This window comes from Camarhynchus parvulus, chromosome 27, assembly GCF_901933205.1.
Source record: "Camarhynchus parvulus chromosome 27, STF_HiC, whole genome shotgun sequence".
In the NCBI taxonomy this organism is placed as follows: domain Eukaryota; kingdom Metazoa; phylum Chordata; class Aves; order Passeriformes; family Thraupidae; genus Camarhynchus; species Camarhynchus parvulus.
In genome coordinates, this window is record NC_044597.1 from 4,277,870 (window position 1) to 4,296,065 (window position 18,196).

Sequence of the window (18,196 nt, forward strand, 5' to 3'; positions counted from 1 at the left end):
GGGCGGGACTCAAAGCCGGGTTCAGAGCGGGGCTCGGGGTTCAGAGGAGCAGCCCCGGGACCCCCGGCCCCGCCCGGGGCGCTGAGTCCTCCGCGCCCGCAGGGGGCGCCGCCCGCGCCGGCCGCTCCGGCGCCGCTCTGTCCAGCGTCGCGGTCTCGGCGGCACAGGATGGCGGAGGAGAGCGGCGTCTGCAGCTTTGTGTTCAAGAAGCGGGTCCGGGCCGCGGGCAGCGGCCGGCGAAAACGGCCCGGCAGCGACCAGGAGCGGGGTGAGGGCTGGGGGACCCGGGCGGCGCGGGGAGCCCGTGCGGTGCAGCGGGAGGCGAGGGAGGGCCTGGTGCCGCCCCCAGCGCTGCCCACACGGGGGCTTGGCCGCCCTCCCCAGCCCGAGGGCGTGAGGGACCCCGGCAGTTGTGTCACAGGGATTTAGGTCGGGTATGAGGAGAAGGTTCTTCCCCTGGAAGGCGGTCGGACACTGCCCAGGCTCCCAGGGAACGGTCGCGGCCCCGAGGCTGCCCGAGCTCCGGGAGCCTTTGGACAGCGCTCCCAGGGCGGCATCGCTGGGTCTGCCTGGGTGTCCCCAGCCCGCCGGGGCAGGGGCTGCCCCAGGCCCGGGCCGTGCCCCTCACGCCCGGCTTTCCCCGCAGAGAGCAGCGGGGAGGAGGGCAGCACCGTGGTGCGCAAGGAGCGGCGGCGGGACACCCCCAACCCCATGATCCAGAAGGTAAGGGAGCTCCGAGGGGGCACCTGCTCCACCCAGGGCTGCCTGCGGGGGCCTGCCAGGTTCAGCCAGGACAGCGCTGGAGCCTTTCCTCCCCCCCAGACCAGGCGCTGCACGAGGGAGAGGCCGGACTACGCGCCGAGCAGCAGTGAGGATGAGGATCCTGCCAAGGAGATCGGGGTCACCTACAAATCCACCAGGTCGGCGGTAAGGACAGGCAGCAGGAGGCCTGGGGTGTCAGCTCACGTGGGGCTGGGGATCCCACTCCTCACAGACAGAATCTGCCACTCTAAACATGGGATTGGACATTCTTTCTTATCAGTGCAGCTCCTTATCTCCTCTTAATAGCCAAGCACCTTGTTCTGGGTTTACTCTGATAGTCCTTCGCTCTGCAGGAGGCCATCAAAGGTTGGTATTTCCCTTTTAGAGGTGGGAGTTAAAACTCCAGGATGCCACTGGACTTGCCCAACACTGCAGAAATTTTTCAGGAGAGGGAGCAGTTGGATCAGGTTTGCTCAGCTGTTGGGTTTGTGTTTTCAGTGTTAGACCATCTTTGGCTGGAGCCTGTGGTGAATTCTCCCTAGCAAATGCCAAGGGATAAAGCAGATGTGTCCAGTTCTTGCTCTGTGACAACCCTCCAGGTAGACAGGAGCTCTCTGTCTTGTCCAGGTGTTCCCTCCACTCTTGCCACAAGTTTTCCTTGCTTTTCAGAAACCTGTTGGCCCAGAAGACATGGGAGCCACAGCAGTGTATGAACTGGACACAGAGAAGGAGAAGGATGCCCAGGCCATCTTTGAGCGCAGCCAGAAAATCCAGGAGGTGAGTCAGCCCTGCTCCTCAGGAAGTCCTGCTCTGCTTTGCTCATCCCCTTCTGCACGCCAAGAAGAGTTAGAGTCTCATCTTCCCTAGAAGTTCAGGAGTGTAACCTTTGCAAATAGGGGAGTTTTGTGCCTTTATTGGTATCTTGGTGTTAAGGAAGGCAAGGTGGGAAGGAAGACTGATGTCAGAGTGGTGGCAGTTAATTCATGTCATGAAGCTGTCCTGATCCTTAATCATCTCTTCTTGCTCTCCTAGGAGCTGAGAGGAAAGGAAGATGATAAAATTTACCGTGGCATTAACAACTACCAGAAGTATGTGAAGCCCAAGGACACATCGATGGGAAATGCCTCCTCAGGAATGGTGAGGTGGGTTGGGATGAGCCTCGGGGTCTGTGACCACAGAGGAGCTCAGGCACCATCCCAAAGGCAGAGTTTGGGGCTGGAACTCTGCTGTCACTGCCAGTTTGTGCCGGAGCAGTGTGGTGTGTGGTTCTGGCCTGGGCCCTGCTCCAGGGCCACTTTGCAGGGGGCTGAGCCTCTTTTCCCCCTTCAGGAAAGGCCCCATCCGTGCTCCAGAGCACCTGCGGGCCACGGTGCGCTGGGACTACCAGCCCGACATCTGCAAGGACTACAAAGAGACCGGCTTCTGCGGCTTCGGGGGTGAGTGCCCCGAGCTGCAGCTGAGCACCAGGCATGCCAAGGCATCCAGTCCAGCTGTGACCCCGCGTTCGGGGTGCTGAGCCACAGACCCTTCTGTGCAGAGCAGTTTATGTAAGGTTGTCATTTGTGCCATCCCTTCTGAAAGCCCAGGGCCTCTAATTAGTGGTTATAGGATCCTGGAGGGGACCTCTGGGATGTTCCAGTGACCCACATTCTTACAGGTATTGTGTGCACCATGTGAGGGATGGGTTTTCCTGTTCCTTATCCCACTTCCCATGTGCGTAACTGCTGGAACTGCCCCTGTGGCACAGAGAGGATGATACTCACAGCCTGTCAGCACTGAGGGATCCTGTACCTGCTCCACGAGCTTAGTGCTGCCCTGGAGAAGGAGCAATCAGATTTCTCCAGCTGGGCAAAGCTCGGGCTGCCCTGGAATTAGGTGTCCTGGTAACACTGTGCCCTTGCAGCCTGTCTCTTATTTCCTCTTTGTTTGTGCTGCTCAGACAGCTGCAAGTTCCTGCACGACCGCTCGGACTACAAGCACGGCTGGCAGATCGAACGGGAGCTGGACGAGGGCCGCTACGGCGTCAACGGTACGGCCCCTGTGCCCTCAGGGGACTCCTGCTGCAGGATCAGCTGGGGGCAGCAACCACTGACAGTGCTGAGCAGAGCTGCTGCTTTCAGACAGCCCCTGGCTCTCTGGGAAGGAGAGCACTGCTGTGTGGGTCCCAGCAGCGAGCTGTGTGGAGCTGGGAGATGAGACTGTGTCCCCCTGATGCCCAGGAGGTGGGATGTCATTTGTCACTCAGTGTCCAGAGCTGTGGCCCAGAGCTCATGAGTGCTGCTGTGCAAATGGGGGCTGTTCTCTGCTCAGTTGGAGCCAGAACTTGGTGGCAGCTGGTTTGGAAGATAGTCTAAAAAACAGTAGGGGGCTGGAGGATGTTTCTCTTTATAGCAGTGAGTGGGTGAAGTAGAAAAGAATTTTCTCCTGAGATGAGCAACAGGCCTGCTGGCTCATTAGCCCTAATTATAGCAGAGTCCCACACGTGTTACTGACATCAGCAACACCCAGATGCCAGAGCTCCATTGTTTCCAGCAGAGATGGAATCCCACCTGCCGTGCTCTCCCCTTATTTATTATTTTGTGCCCCACACATGGGCTGGGCTGGCTTCTTCTCCACTCTGGTTCACTTTCTCTTCTGCAGATGACGAAAACTACGAGGTGAGCAGTGATGAGGAGGACATGCCTTTCAAATGCTTCATCTGCAGAGGTTCCTTCAAGAACCCTGTGGTCACCAAGTAAGCGGTTGTTTGGCACGAGCAGCCACGTGTGCTGTCAATGCAGCTCAGGAGTCATTCATTCACTACTGAGGCAAAGACAAACCCAGCCCACAGGCTGTGGGTAGAACCTGCTTGTTGTCTGCCCTGGTTTTCTGGTGGGTGGGGGAATCCTGTGAGAGCCAGGGAGTCTCACAGCTGCATCTGGAGCATCCCCTTGGAAGGGATCTCAAGCTCTTACTCAAGCACTTTTTAGATTTCCACAAATGCTGCCTCATTGCCTCATCTTTCCCCCTTAACCCTGAGTTTTTGTTTTCATGCCATTATTCCTCCTGGACAGTGAATGGCAGCTGCACTGCCTGAGCAGAAAAATGTAAGCATGGGGATGTCAGGAGCTTGGTGAGGATGAGGATGCTGAGAACAGCCCTTCCTCACTCTGAACGCTGTCCTGTGTTACTGGTGGCTCTGTGCTGTCGCTGCACATCAGTGAAGCTATGCTGAAACACCTTCCATGGGACAGGGATGCCTGCAGCTCACTTTTGCCTCCCTTGGGGACCATGGAGAGTTGTCAGGCAGGGGAAGGGGCTGCCCAGGGAGCTGCTAGAGCCCCCATCCCTGGGGAACAAGGAACAATGGGACATGGCACTCCGTGCTCTGGTTTGGGTGACAAGGTGGTGTTTGGGCAAAGGCTGGACTCAGTGCTGGAGATCATTCTCAGCTTTGATGTTCCTGTGACCAGCAGTCAGTCGTTTCTGACTCTAGGACACAGTGGCTGTGCCTGGGGACTTGCAGTGACCTCTGTGTCTCCCTACAGGTGTCGGCACTACTTCTGTGAGAGCTGTGCCCTGCAGCACTACCGCAAATCCCAGCGCTGCTACGTCTGTGACAAGCAAACCAACGGCGTCTTCAACCCTGCAAAAGGTATTGGGCACCTGGGGAGAGGGGGGCTTTGGGGGAGCACCTGAGCAGCAAAGGCACCAGCTCCTTCCTGGTGCTGGGCCTGGCCCTGAGCTGCAGTTCAGAGCTCTTGGCTGCCAGCAGAGCTCAGTTAGTGTCAGGAAATATTGAATCACAGATGCAACATGAGCATCTGTGCTTGCCCAGGTGGGGAACCTGGGGAGCAACTGGAGAGCAGAGGCAGCAGCTTGTGTGGTTAGTGATGCACTGAGGGAATGTCTGTAACAGCTCCAGCCTGGACTCAGCCAACAGGGGTGGCTCCAAGCTGAGCCTCTGCAGGCAAGGGATTTTTGGGAGCTGCCCTGGTCCTGGGTGTTCACAGCACCTGAGCCCCTGGCTCTGGGGCAGCCCCTGCACCTGTAGCCTCATCCTGCCTGTTCTGTTTTTCAGAGCTCATGGCAAAACTGGAAAAACACAAAGGGGAGGAAGAAGAGGAGCAACAGTCAGACCAAGAAGGGGATCCACAGTAGCAGAACATATTTTGTACATAACTTAATAAAGCCCTGTTTGTAAGACTTCCTAACAAGCCAGGAAATCAATATCTTCTTACTAACAGTAAGATTAAATCAGGAGCCAAACCTGATCATGGGGAGGAAGAAGAACTGGGCCTGGCCTTAACAAACAGTCCTGCAACTGGGAGAATTTTACTAAAACTTTCAGAAAAGAGCAAGTGCAGGTGTGTGCAGCTTGTTGCTTTAATTGAAGTATGTTTCTGAAGCATGAAGGCAGCTGGCATAAACTGGTGAGCTGTATGAAACTAAGGCAAAAGTGAGCATGCACAGCCAGCCTGTCACCCTCTGTGATTCACTCCATCATCCTGCACAAACAGCAGACTTAAAAAACAACTTCAGAAATATTTTATTTGTTTTGGAAAAAAAACTAGAGTAACAAACTTTATCTGGGTTCAAGTACAATTTATAAACACAAGAAGGACCTGTTGCCAGCACCACTACTCCCATCAACTGCACCTATACAAGGATTCTCAGTGCTTCAGTAAAGAGCAGATGACCTTCAGCACCATGGTCCTTGGAAAAAAGGTCAAACTAAAAGCCTTAAATACACACCTCCAAATAAACCAAACACCACGGAGTGGGGGAGAGCTGCCACAGCAGCAGGGCAGTCACACAGCCATGAATCACAGGGAGCCACGTGAGCAGCTTTTACCTGTCAGTGAGGGAAGGCAGAACAGCAAAGGTAATGGAAAGGTTAAAGTTCAATTCTGTACAGGAGTTGTGAGCAAGAGGATCAGCATGAAAATCAATTCACTTTTCCTCTGTGCCAGGGTAAGCCACTGAGAACAGGCAGGTAAGAGTGTTTCGTGCTGTGAAACCAGCCCAGCTAACATGAAGTTCAGCTGGAAGGGGATAAAAAAGCTGGTACATTGCCCAGGCATCCACACTGCTCTGGTGACCCAGGAAGCTGGAAGGGGAGGCTGGAAGGCCCTGTCTGACCTGGAGTTCAGAGTGCTCAGCATCAAAAGCCCTCTCCAGACTGGAAGAGTCCAGTGCTGCAGAGGAATGCTCAGTGCAGCAGGAGTGCCTGGAATGGCATCAGCTTGTCTTTGATCTCCTGTTTTCCATCACAAAGCAGTAACTAAGAATATAATCCCTTTCCCCCCCTTAAAACTTGCCCTGTGACAACACTGTTACAGGAACTTGACTAGTTCTAAGAGAATGCCCAAAACTAAAAGCTGCCCACCTCCCCTCAACTCTAAGGCACCCTTAAAAGAGAAAGAACCAAAGAGGGCAGGGACATGCAGCCTCAACTGTGAGGAAGCCAGTGATTTTTAGAAACACATAAATAGAGACCATAACTACACAGACTCACTCAACACCCTCGAGTGCTCTACCAGAGCTCAGCTGGAAGAATGGGGGCTCTGGGCACTGCACCTTCTGGAATATTCCACAGCTCCTTGGGTTGATCCTTTTCCAGCTCAGGTCTGTCCATTTGTATCCAGGCTACTTCTTAAGTAAACAGGCAGTTGAAGTTCCTTCCCAAGGACCTGTAAACTCTTCTGTGTGTAACATTCATCAGCTTTATGAACAGGACCAATAAATTACAATGTCCAGAAAGCTCCTCCTCAGTGTAGTCCCTATTTTTCTAGAATTCCCAGTCATCCACATCCAGCTGCTCCAGATTTGATACCAACCCAAAAATGCCACTGGGATCCTGGGGCAGTGTCCCTTCCAAATTGGTGATGGGGGTGACAGGGCGCAGGAGTTCAGGGAGCGCTTCGGAAGCACGGCGCTTGATCTGCACAGGAAGGACAGAATGAGACACAGGAATGCTCAGGTGCTGCTGCACACCCAGCTCTGCAGGCAGAAACAACAGGAAATGCACAGGGCACCCTTTGGACTCCTTAAGGAGCAGGTTAGAACTGCCTCACCCCAGAACTCAGCAGCTTGCAGGGGAAGAGCTGTTGTGGCTCCCAAAACAGGCAGATTTAAAACCTCTCTTAGATAAGAGATGCTTCAAGAACAGCCTAAGCACCTCCCTAGATGTGACAATCACCACACTGCACTACAAATAGTCAAAAAACTGACTTAATCTTCCCAATCACAGAAAATCCTGCAACTCAACATCCCCACCCTCACAGCAAGACAAAGCAAAGCATTTACCTGTATCTAAATTAGTTCCTTACCTGCTTAAAAAAGGGGTGACTGAGCAGAGTGCCTGCGCTTGGCCTGTGGAAGGGGGAAGAATGAGGGAAGAAGACAAGAACATAAGTCAGTGCTTGAAGTCAGGTAGTGGGAATAAGAAAAGACCAGGGTCCTTCCTGCCTCTCCCATTTCTCAGCTGTTGGGTTTCTCCCTATTTTCAGCAGTAGCACTGCTTATTAAGCATTTACAATCACCTAATGTTTTATGCAAGTTCAACCTCCTTCTTCTAACCTTTAAGTTACATTACTTGCACCCCCTACATGTAGCCAAGGACCACCTGAGCAGTGGGGCACCCCTGTAAAGTCTGTCATGGCTACAGATTGCCCTCACTACAAAGAAAAATGCAGCTTTGATCACTTCCCATCATTGCTCTCTGCTGGCTGAAGAGCAGCCATTTGCAGTGATGGGAACTGGGTAAACACGGTGCCACAGGGGCCAGAAACACAAGTGGTTTATTTTCCTGATGTGCAGCACCACTCATCCTCCAAGGAAGGCTGCAAAGGAATCCCTCAGACTCTCATATAGGAAGTACTCAAAGTGTTACCACTGCTCATTCTACACACTTGGACTGCTCTCCTCAACAGACAGGGCACATCCTCACTCCACTACACTTTTGGAAAGAGAACTGTAAACAATATCTGCTAACTCCCACAGTTTACCCAGCCCTAGAACAGCACAGGAAGGGAGAGCAGCTTTCAGCTGGCTTTACCTGAAATCAGGGTTCCTCTGGAGGCACTGCTCCACGAAGTTGTGGAAGTAGGTGGAGAAGGTGCGGAGGTAGGGGTGCAGGGCGGGCTCGCCGTTGGCCGCGCGCGCGTTGCTCACGGCCGTGCTCTCCCCCACGCCGTAGTTGGCGCTGGAGCGCGACGTCTTCATGGTCAGCTCGTCTGCAGGAATGGTGGTGGTGTCCAGCAGGCAGGGAACAGTTCCATTCAGCTTTTCCAACAGCATCTGAAAGAGCAGGTGGGGCGTAAGTAACATCACAGTTAAGGTGTCCCATTCACGCAGGCAGGACACCCTTCTGTGCTCACATCCCTGAGCAGGAAAGCAGCTCCAGGTGCCAGGATGAAGGACCAGAAAGGAGCTTGCAAATCTCACCTGAGTAGAAGGCATGTCTTTAAATGGGACATGTCCATTTGCCAGCTCACAGGCCGTTATCCCCACACTGTAAATGTCAGATTTTGCATCGTAACCCTGCAGATTCTACATGAAAAGGAAAAGAAAAATTAGCTTCAGGGATTTAGATGTGATTGAATGGGCAATACCCATGATTTTGACTCCAAGTCAACAAACCCAGATGATTAGAACAGGAACAGCACAAGCCACAGATACACTGGTTTATTGTGGTGAAGGTTTTTTGGTTTGTTAAAACACAGTTAGGGGTAACATTAATGTAACTGAAATCAGCCAGCCTGTAGGGATGGCATCTGCCCTGCACAACTTGCATCTGATGTAACACTTTGTTAATGAGACAACCTGTAGAGGTGCCTACAATTAAAACTGTTGAGTCAACTAGATCAAATTCTACCCACTTGCCCATTCACCCCAAATCTGTTTCCTTTAGCCTCTTCCCTTCTTTTTCCTTGCATTCATGTACCCTTCCCCTTGCTAGGGCTAGAGCTCATCAGAAGAAAGCAACTCTGCAGGTTCTCTCATGTCTCCCACCCTACACCCCTTCAACTTGCCCTAAGAGCTCACAAAATTATACAGATACAAGACATCATTAAACACACCTGCTGCAAAACCTCAGGACTGAGCCAAGGCAGCACTTTGATGCTGTATTTGGGGAAGTCATGAACAACTTTGAGTCGCTGCCCATGGTTGATCATGCTCAGGTTACTCCGCAGCCCAGAGAGGTACACCTTCCCATCCACAGAGATCAGGATGTGGCTGGCTTTAACACTCCTGGGGGAAAAGGAACAAAACAGTCAGGGTCCTTGGCCTTTACTAAACACCTCAGTGCACAGGACAATACCTGATCAGCTTCCTACCAGGAGGCTGAGACTCCTAACAACCATTTTTGGATGCTGGGCAAAATCAATTAACAGGATTCTCTTAATCACCTTTGAAAGTTCACAACGTTTCTGTGGTGAGGAGAAATGCAGGACTAAATGTTATGGATTGTGATTTTAGATACACAGTGGTCTTTGGGATAAGTTTGCTCCACAACAACACTTTTGTGCAGCTTAGTAAGATCAGTGTTGTCACTTCCAATGAGTATCAAACTGATTTGCTTTAACAGCAAAGTAATACAAACTTAATGTTGTTCTGTGTCTGATTCATCCTCTGCTCTACTCTGAGTTTTATCTCCAAGAACTCCCCCCAGAAGGAAAATGACCAATGTATTTTTCAATACCTATGCACATAGCCCATATGATGGATGTAGTCAAGTGCTTTCAAGACACCTTGGAGAATGTAAGCAATGGCCAGTTCAGTCATCCCATCCGTAAAATGGGTACAGATTAAATCTTTTGCAGAACCTAGAAAGAAACAAAACACCACCTGTCAGAAAAAAAAGCCCCAAGGACACTTCAGCTCTTCAATTTCATTTCACAGAACATGAGGGTCAGAAAAAAGTACCCCCTCTCCACTCACCATAGGCCATGAAAGAAGTCACTACCCACAGCTCATTGTCAGCTATGAAAGTTGCTTTGTATGGCACGATGTTAGGGTGGTTGAAGAGTTTGGAAACATGAAGTTCCCCCTAAAATAAAAGGTATTTTGATTAAATTTAGTAAATGCACAAACATGACTGCATATTGATAGGCACTGCTCTCGCTGTCTGTCCTCTTCTAAGCTTGCGTGATGAGTGGTATTACCTGCAAGAATGTGACCATTTCATTTGTGCAGGCTTCCAAGTTGACTCTTCTGACTGTGACATACTCTCCTGTGGGTTTATACCTGGCCAGGTTCACAACCATCAAGTCTTCAAAGCCTCTGCCTGAAAGAGAAAGCATGAAAGCTTCAGTAATGCTTTTAGAAGCACTGAAGAACTCCTCCGGCCCCTGACCCTTCAATAATCTTCACCCTCACTCACTGAAACTACTTTTGACCTTGTAAAAACCAGTAATTGTTCCATCAGATACCACCTTCTTTGGCATGGATCCCAGTGAGAGGAATCCTCCTAACTAGTAGAATTATCCTGTCCTTCCAATTCAGGACTGAGGCAAGAACAGTGACTAGGAGCACCAAGGACAGGTTTCAGGCTGCTTCTGCTGACTGTACTGCACCCCCAGCATCACTGACCCACTACATGTCCCTCTCAGGTGAAAACATTTAGGACTGGCATCTCACTTTTTATTCAAATTATTTTAAAACCAAAGATGCAGATATGCAATATCAAAAATAAGCAATCAATCAAGAAAAAGAAACCTGCAGAAATTATTTTCTTTACAAAGCAGACTCTGATCCCCCAGCCCTCAAGAATTACCTATGATAGTGAGCAATTCATAGCAGCTGCTGTCTGGCAGGAAGTTGCTCATGGTGTCCCTTTTAGGGGAAGAAGCTATCGACTCGGAGCTCGCCTCATTTGTCTGAGGAAAAAAAAATGAAGTCAGGTCAAAGGAAATACAGATCATCTGCTGGAAAAATCATCTGCCCCACATTATCACACACTTCAAAATAACAGGAATACAGAAGAGGATTTAGTTGCTGTCAAAGTAATCTTAAATAGTCATTTATCAACTGAAACTCAGGAGATGCCTCATTTCAGAAGATCCAGACATCTGCGTTACAAAACACGTAACAAGTAGGTTTTTAATCACCGTAAGTGAGAATTTATTCAGGAATATTTTGATAAAGCCAATTATTATTCCCCAGGACAGCCTAAACTCTGCTTTACAGTAACTGCCTTTCTCTTCTAATTACAAACTTGTGTGCCACCACCCTGTTGCCTGAGCCAGAGCCAAGGGGAAGCTGTTCTTAGCCCTTCTCTGCACCATAACAGTTGGTGCTCCTGGTGGATGCTGCAGGTTTTCAGCTGCTCACCTGGGATAAACCCAGCACAGCTGAAGCTGCTTAGCTGAATGGTACAAATGATGAAGAAAATCAGACATACATGAAAAGAGAAGCTCCAAATGAAAGCAAAAACTGCAAAGCATAAGTGCTTCTGAATAAAAAAAAAAGGGGAAAAAAGCACCCCCAGACCACACAGGGAAGCAGCATTCCCAAGCCTGTCAGCCTTCCCTTGCTTCATCTGACATAAAGCTTTCTGCTTCATTTACATGCACTGAAATCTTCCCCTGCAGAATTTTGCAGATGATAAACTTCAATGTTCTTGCAAGTTCTTTTATACCTTCCAACTCCTTCAAATGTCCGAAGTCACAAGGAGAGCGATCTAAGGGGGATTAAAATTTATGTGGTATCTAAAATTGTCTTTAGTTATCTCCAATTTCCAGCACATTAACTCCTCCTGGCATTTGGAACACCAGCTCAATTTTTCCACCTCATTCTTCATCAACTGCAAATGCCCTTTATCAGACCTTTCCCATGATACATGAAGCAGAAAAAGTTTGTGCCTTTTCCCACCATGACAGCAGACTCTGTTCTTTATTTCCATCACTGAAAGATGGAAACAACACAGTGACAGCTGAAAAACAGGGAACTTGCTGTTCCACCCTTAGCCCAGGGTAAATGCAGTGCAAAGAGCACAGGCAGGGGTTTGCTGTGAATTACCTCTGGGTTCTAAGTGTACTTTGGCAGTAAATTAGAGCCACACCTCCCAAGTTCCACCTTTTCAACTGGCTGGGAAGAGCACGCTGCCTTACCTTTAAAATAGGTGCATTTTCCACTAAGGGAAAAGGCAAAAATTAAGATCTGTGGTGCTCTGGTATAATTTCAGCACAAACAACTCAGTCCCATCTCAGCACAGCTAAAGCCCCTGGCAGCAGCATTCCCGGATCCTTTCCTTTAATGAACACTACAGTGCTGTTCCTTGGCTCAGAACAGGCAGCAACTTCCTACTCAGGATTTCAAACTTCTGCTGAAGAGGCCTGTCCATTCTGATCTCAGCTTTATCATTCATTACTTCTTTCAGCAATTTCACACAGTCCTGGCAACAGCAAAATTGCCAGGAGAGACACACAGGCAGATAGAAACCTCTGAAGCACAAAGGCACCACCAAGGAGATGGAAGCAGGGGGCTGGGAAGCACTCATGGAGCAGTGACAGCTGGTGAGACACTGAGCAACATGTAAGTGGTTTGCTTTATTAAAGTCCACTCCAGGGAGAGCATAAGCCAACAAAACAGATGCAAAGAATTAAATAAATTTAATCTTATTAATGGTGTAGGCTGTGCAGTAATGAAAAAAAAAATACTGTGAATTCCCTATTGAAAAGTCTTCCAGTTTGAGGTCTTCACTCACCTCTCATCATGTTAGCAGTGACCAATAACAGAGTTAATGCAAAAGGAGCTCAACCAGAGATTTATCAACATCATACAACAGTTTAAAAAAACAAAGTTAAACTGAAATGTCATTTATGAGGTACTGCAAAAAAGCTCCTCAGTGGTTTCACACAGGACAATTTTTGGTGTATGGTCAAAAGCAGCTGCAAAATGAAGTCCCATGTGACCAGTTTTATGGCATGACATTCATTTCGAGCTGGCTTTTGGCTTGGGAGTCCAGTTTAATTTGAGGTAGATTTAAAGGAAATTAATCTTTGAAAGGCAACTACTGGTATAAATGCCATAACACAATCACTTATGTGATGCTTGCAAGGATCTGCATTTGCCAAATGACATTCATCTGAGTTAGGAAGAGGGAATATCAGTTTTGTTCTGCTGTCTTCCCCTCCATCTCCTCACTCCCTCCCTCACTTCAGCATAAGCAACAAAAATTTTCCTCCCACCCCCCTCCCCAAATTATGTGCCTTTCTCTACAGCTCTGGTGGAAAAAAAAGGCTTTTATTTAGATGTAAAAAAGATTAAAATGAGAATCAGCATGTGTGTAAATCCCAAGAAAACCCTTGGAAATAACCAAAACAGATGCTAATCTCAATTTGCTTCCAGCCAAGCATGTCTAACACTCAGTAATTTTAAAAAAAGTGTGAATTTACTCAATTTTATATAAAACATTCCATATACATTTCCTATTCCTGCTCTCTCAGGATAAATCCTGCCCTCCCAGGATAAATCCTGCCCTCCAGGGATTCCAGGGATTCTGGGGGGTTCCAGAGGCTCCAGGGCCTACAGGGGATCCGAGGATGCCCCAAAAATGCCCCCAAAGTGCCCCAAAAGTGCCCCCAAAATGCCCCAAAAGTGATCCAAAGATGCCCCAAAATGCCCCAAAAGTGCCCCCAAAAGTGCTCCAAAAATTCCCTAAAAATGCCCCAAAAGTGCCCCCAAAGTGCTCAAAAAATGCCGTAAAAGTGCCGTAAAAATGCTTCAAAAATGCCCCAAAGTGCTCAAAAAATGCCCCCAAAGTACCCCCAAAATGCCCTAAAAGTGCCCCAAAAAGTGCTCCAAAAATGCCCTAAAAATTCTTCAAAAGTGCCCCCAAAATGCTCAAAAAATGCCCCAAAAGTGCCCCCAAAATGCCCTAAAATGCTGCAAAAGTGCTCCAAAAATGCCCTAAAAATGCTTCAAAAGTGCTCCCAAAGTGCTCAAAAAATGCCCCAAAAGTGCCCCAAAAATGCTTCAAAAGTGCCCTTGGATATCCTTGGGACCAATCCTGCCCAGTTTGGGCCCAATCCTGCTCCCCCTGGGGTCCAATCCTGACCTAAAGGGACCAATCCTGCTCTCCATGGGCCCAATCCTGCTCTCCATGGGTCCAATCCTGCACAGTTTGGCCCAATCCTGCTCTCCTGGGATAATTGCATATTATGAACCACAAGTGAGCAGTCAGGGCCTGCAGAACACACTTTTCAAAAGTTCCATAAAATTAAACCCTTCCTTCTCTGAAGGATCAGAACTAAATCACCTCAAAAAGAGACCCGTGAGTTGCTGGGGGGAGGAGAATGACAAACAAATAGAAATCCAAGAGATTAAGTTTAAATTTTTGAGTTATCACATATAGTTTGAAAACCACACACCAAAATCTCCACTCCAGGGTGAAACCTGTTTCCACACTTGTAGAACTAAATACAGAGATGAGATATATAACTAAGATAAAAAGAAAAATCAAACTTCCACAAGGAATAATCTCCATGCAATGAACCACAGCACCACAGCCTGCACAAGTCACTTACTTTTCTCCGAGAGTCACCCGGAGGCTGCTCTGGAGTAAAGAAATTAATTGTTCACCATGTTGTGTTCAACAGACACCCATTCAAATATAGCTGGAAAACTAAGTAAATAACCCTGGATGACCCTTTTGGGTATCAAATATACATGATTTTTTTTGTTTTATAGAAAGACATTTAATTTGCACACACAATTGCAGCACTAGTCATACTGCAGCACGTGTACAGGATCAAAGAGATTCACAGAGTGCTACTGTTTGTATTTTTGAAATAAATGTGACAAATTTTTTTATTATAACTCTAAGTATTAACTTTCTGTCATGTCCCTTATTGCAGGGGGTGGGGGTAGGACCTGGTGATCTTTAAAGGTCCCTTCCAACCTGAACAATTCTATGATTGTAAACACATTCAAAGATGACTCTTACATACAGAAGAAACTACCTAATATTATTTAAAGTAATAAAAATTCCTTTACTCCACCTGGAAGCTCAAAATCTAGACACATTTCCTATGCTCTGTTTGTTTTCTGCGTCACTGATCAGGAATTCTGCATCCCAGTGGGCAACTTTGTTTGTTATGCAGAAGCAGAGCACAAACCTGTCAGCTCCTGCTCCTGGGGAGCCATCAGCAGTTTCAAAATCCATTTTTACTCAAAAAATTATAATTAGCCTTCCCAAACCCCAAATACAAAAAAAAAAAAATCTGGTTATGCTAAGCAATACAGAACTATCTTAGAACTGTTATCAACATGGAAATGATTTCCAAATAACTTGCTGCATCTTGGACACTTCCACCTTAAATTTCTGGGCTCAGACAGCTTGAATACGTGGATTTACACAGAGATTTAATAATCTCTTTTAGTGATAAAATACCATCTTTGCTACCAAATTACCAAGCTTTACAGCTAAAATAAAACATTTCCAGCAATATCATTTAACAAGAGGAAAACTTACCTCCAAACAGCTCGAACTCTCTTAATCCCTCAACAATGAACTTCTCAGACACCCACCGCTGAAAGAAATAAAAATCCTCCACATAATCAGTTATTCCATCTAGAGAAAAGTTTCTTTACCCCTTCCCCACAAGAAAAAAACCCCAAATTTCAATGATTCTGCTGTGGTCTGAAATTGATTTGCTGCACCACCAGTGACATCCTTATTTTGGACAAGATATTCCTTTTTTGGGCCAATGACATGCACCCAGCAACCACACAGGTGCTGCTGTTATTCCCAATCAACATGCACTTGCAATAAAGTTAATATAATTTCATTCATTCAAACAAGTTTTTATACATGCACATACAGCAAAAATAATCAGTATGCAACAACGCCCTCATATAGCCAAATAAAAGTTGGCTTTTTAGGTGTAAAAGGTTTAAAAATGCTTTTACTATTTACAAAGAAGTGGTATCTCTGAGAATTCAAATATTTTGGTTATATCATCAATCACAAACACTCTCATAGCAGAATTTGCTACTTAGCAAAATAGTTTAATAAACAGCTGAAGCTGTTCAGTGCACGAGAAGCCAGTCCTAGAAAGCACCAATGAGTCTTTAGGTGATGATGACTCAAAACTTGTATGCGAGAATACCATTTGAATGCATCAGAAGTGATTCTGCTGCTGGAAATTCCCTCATTTGCTGCTGAAAAGCAGAATCAAACAAAGCTGTTGTGTTTAGCTTTGCAAGCAAAGTGAAGGGAAAAAATCCCATACACTGTGTCACAGGTGACAAGGCTAATTCTTAAAGAACGACTGAAAATGAGCAACTTTATAGCCCTTTTTATTCACTGCAAAGCCCATTAGAGCCCCTCTGCAGCGCACCCCAAGGAGATACAAGTGTATGTGCCAGCAATAAAGGCTTTAGTGCAGGGTTTTTAACCAGCGCTGGTTGCACACCGACCCATATCCTGCCATCAACCCTAAAATCAGCTTTCCTGTGCCCTTATGGTGCTCTCCAGGCCCGGCCGCTCTGCACAAGCGCAAGACTCGTTCTACCGAGACACGAGGGAAGCTGGAAGGTCTTCAACACTCACCCTAATGCGCTCGGGTTTACTTACAAGGAAAGACATGGATCCGCCGCTGTGGGACACGCGCAGCAGAAAGGGCGGCACACCTGCGGGCACAGCGGCGCGTCACCCCCGGCGAGCACCGAGGCCCCGAGGCCCTCGCCCACCGCGGCCCGGCAGCCCCGGAGGGTCCCGGTAACCCCGGTAAGCACCACCCGGTACCCCCACAAAGCGCCGGCAGTCCCGAACTCCGCCCGGGCCCGACAGCCCCAGGAGAGCGGTAACTCCGGCAAGAGCTGCCCGGAGCCCCCCGGAGCAGCGACACCCCTGGGCCCCTCACCCGTGCGGGACCCTCCCCCGGGGCCCCTCCCGCACGGCCCTGCCGCACACCGTGCTCCGTCCCGGGCCCCTCACCCTTGCGAAGCCCTCCGGCACAGCCCCACTCCGTCCCGGGTCCCTCCCGCACAGCCCCGTCCCCCCGGGCCCCTCACGGACCCCTCAGGCTGCGGCCGCCGCTCACCGGCGAGAGACGCTGCGCGTGACGTCACCGCGCCGACAGGTGACGCGCGGGCGCGCTCGCGTGACGTCACGGGCGGAGCTTCCGCGAGCGGCGGGGAAGGAGCCGGCGCCATGTTGGGTCCCTCAGCGGGTGCTGAACCTTGGCCACATCCAGGCGCGCAGCACTGCGGGCAGGAGGGAGAGCCACTGGGAAAGAGCTGGAGGGGGTGATGGCTGACAGGCAGCTGAACGTGAGCCCAGGTGGGCCGCAAGGCCTATGGTACCTGGCTTGTCAAAAGAGTGGTCACCAGGGATTGTGCCCCTGTGTCAGGAATTGGTGGGGCCACACCTCACGTGCTGGGTCCAGTTCTGGTCCCCTCACTTTAAAAGGATATCGAGGGGCTGGAGAGTGTCCAGGGCAGGGAACAGAGCTGGGAAGGGGCTGGAGCCCAAGGAGGAGCTGAGGGAGCTGGAAACAGGCTCAGCCTGGAGCAAAGGCTCAGGGGGACCTTGTGGCTCTGCACAGCTCGTGACAGGAGGGGACAGCCGGCCAAGGAACAGGGACAGGAGAGGGAACGGCCTCAGGCTGGGCCAGGGGAGGCTCAGGAAGGGCACCAGCAGGAATTCCTTCACCAAAGGAGTTCTTAAACATTGGAATGAACTGCCCAGGAGCTGGTGGAGTCCCCATCCCTGGATGTGTCCAAGGAACAACTGGATGTGGCACTCAGTGCTCTGGGGCTGGGTGACAGGTGGGGATCAGGCACAGCCTGGACCATCTGGGACATCTCCAAACTAATCAGTCCTGTGACTCTGTGGGTCCCTCAGAGAGTGGCCAAGGCTGTGCCCCAGCAGAGACCCTGCTGTGCCCAGTTTTGATACAAACCCCGGGGCAAATCCTCCATGTGGGCCCAGCCCAGCCTGCCCAAGGGGGAAGGCAGCTCCTGCAGCCCTCCCCAGCAGGAACCAGCTCCTCCTGCTGCTAACAACCCACACCAAAACTCACCAGCACAAAGGAGCCTTTCAGAGTCTACTGAATGAAAGGAACACTGAGACAAGCCAAGTAAAGCAGGAGTGTTTCAATTATATTTTACTCTTCATTAGATTGTTCATTTGAATGTTTGTATTACAAAATTAGCTGCCATGGCCCACAACTGGATGGGACTTCAGGAAAGCTGTCCGCTTACTCAAAAGAGCACAAACTAGTATTTTCCTTTCAAAGAACTCTGTGAAACAATAACATATTAATCTTTAAAGCTAAATAGTGCTAAAATTTCACATAATCTACATTAGTTTTGGTTTTAAATAATTTTACCAACCATTATAAAATTAATGTATTTGCATGTATCAGGTTACAGACATTTGCATTTCAATCAGGGTGGAGTATCCCATGCTGGAACAAGGAGTTTAAGCAATTGCTGTTTC

At 49.1% G+C, this 18,196-nt stretch overlaps 2 protein-coding genes across 7 annotated transcripts; one reads left to right on the top strand and one right to left on the bottom strand.

The window, feature by feature from the left end:
* The first annotated feature begins 104 nt into the window (after positions 1-104).
* LOC115913945 (E3 ubiquitin-protein ligase RNF113A-like) lies at positions 105-5,613 on the top strand. The gene is made up of 10 exons (XM_030966271.1): positions 105-268; positions 647-723; positions 823-927; positions 1,432-1,539; positions 1,795-1,904; positions 2,092-2,198; positions 2,702-2,791; positions 3,403-3,496; positions 4,290-4,396; positions 4,823-5,613. The coding sequence occupies exons 1-10, from the start codon at positions 169-171 to the stop codon at positions 4,900-4,902; spliced, it is 978 nt and encodes a 325-aa protein (XP_030822131.1). The 5' UTR covers positions 105-168; the 3' UTR covers positions 4,903-5,613.
* Positions 5,267-16,836, bottom strand: STRADA (STE20 related adaptor alpha). 6 transcript variants are annotated; one of them, XM_030966260.1, is made up of 13 exons: positions 16,772-16,836; positions 16,304-16,383; positions 15,224-15,281; positions 14,277-14,305; positions 10,523-10,625; positions 9,912-10,033; positions 9,688-9,796; positions 9,449-9,572; positions 8,826-8,997; positions 8,191-8,295; positions 7,802-8,043; positions 7,074-7,116; positions 5,267-6,685 (listed from the first exon to the last, which is right to left on the bottom strand). In XM_030966260.1, the coding sequence occupies exons 2-13, from the start codon at positions 16,337-16,339 to the stop codon at positions 6,533-6,535; spliced, it is 1,296 nt and encodes a 431-aa protein (XP_030822120.1). In that variant the 5' UTR covers positions 16,340-16,383; positions 16,772-16,836; the 3' UTR covers positions 5,267-6,532. The 6 variants fall into 6 exon arrangements, with proteins under 6 accessions (XP_030822120.1, XP_030822118.1, XP_030822115.1 ...); XM_030966258.1 differs by lacking the exon at positions 14,277-14,305 and having other exon boundaries at positions 16,328-16,383; XM_030966255.1 differs by lacking the exon at positions 14,277-14,305.
* Between the last annotated feature and the right edge of the window lie 1,360 nt (positions 16,837-18,196).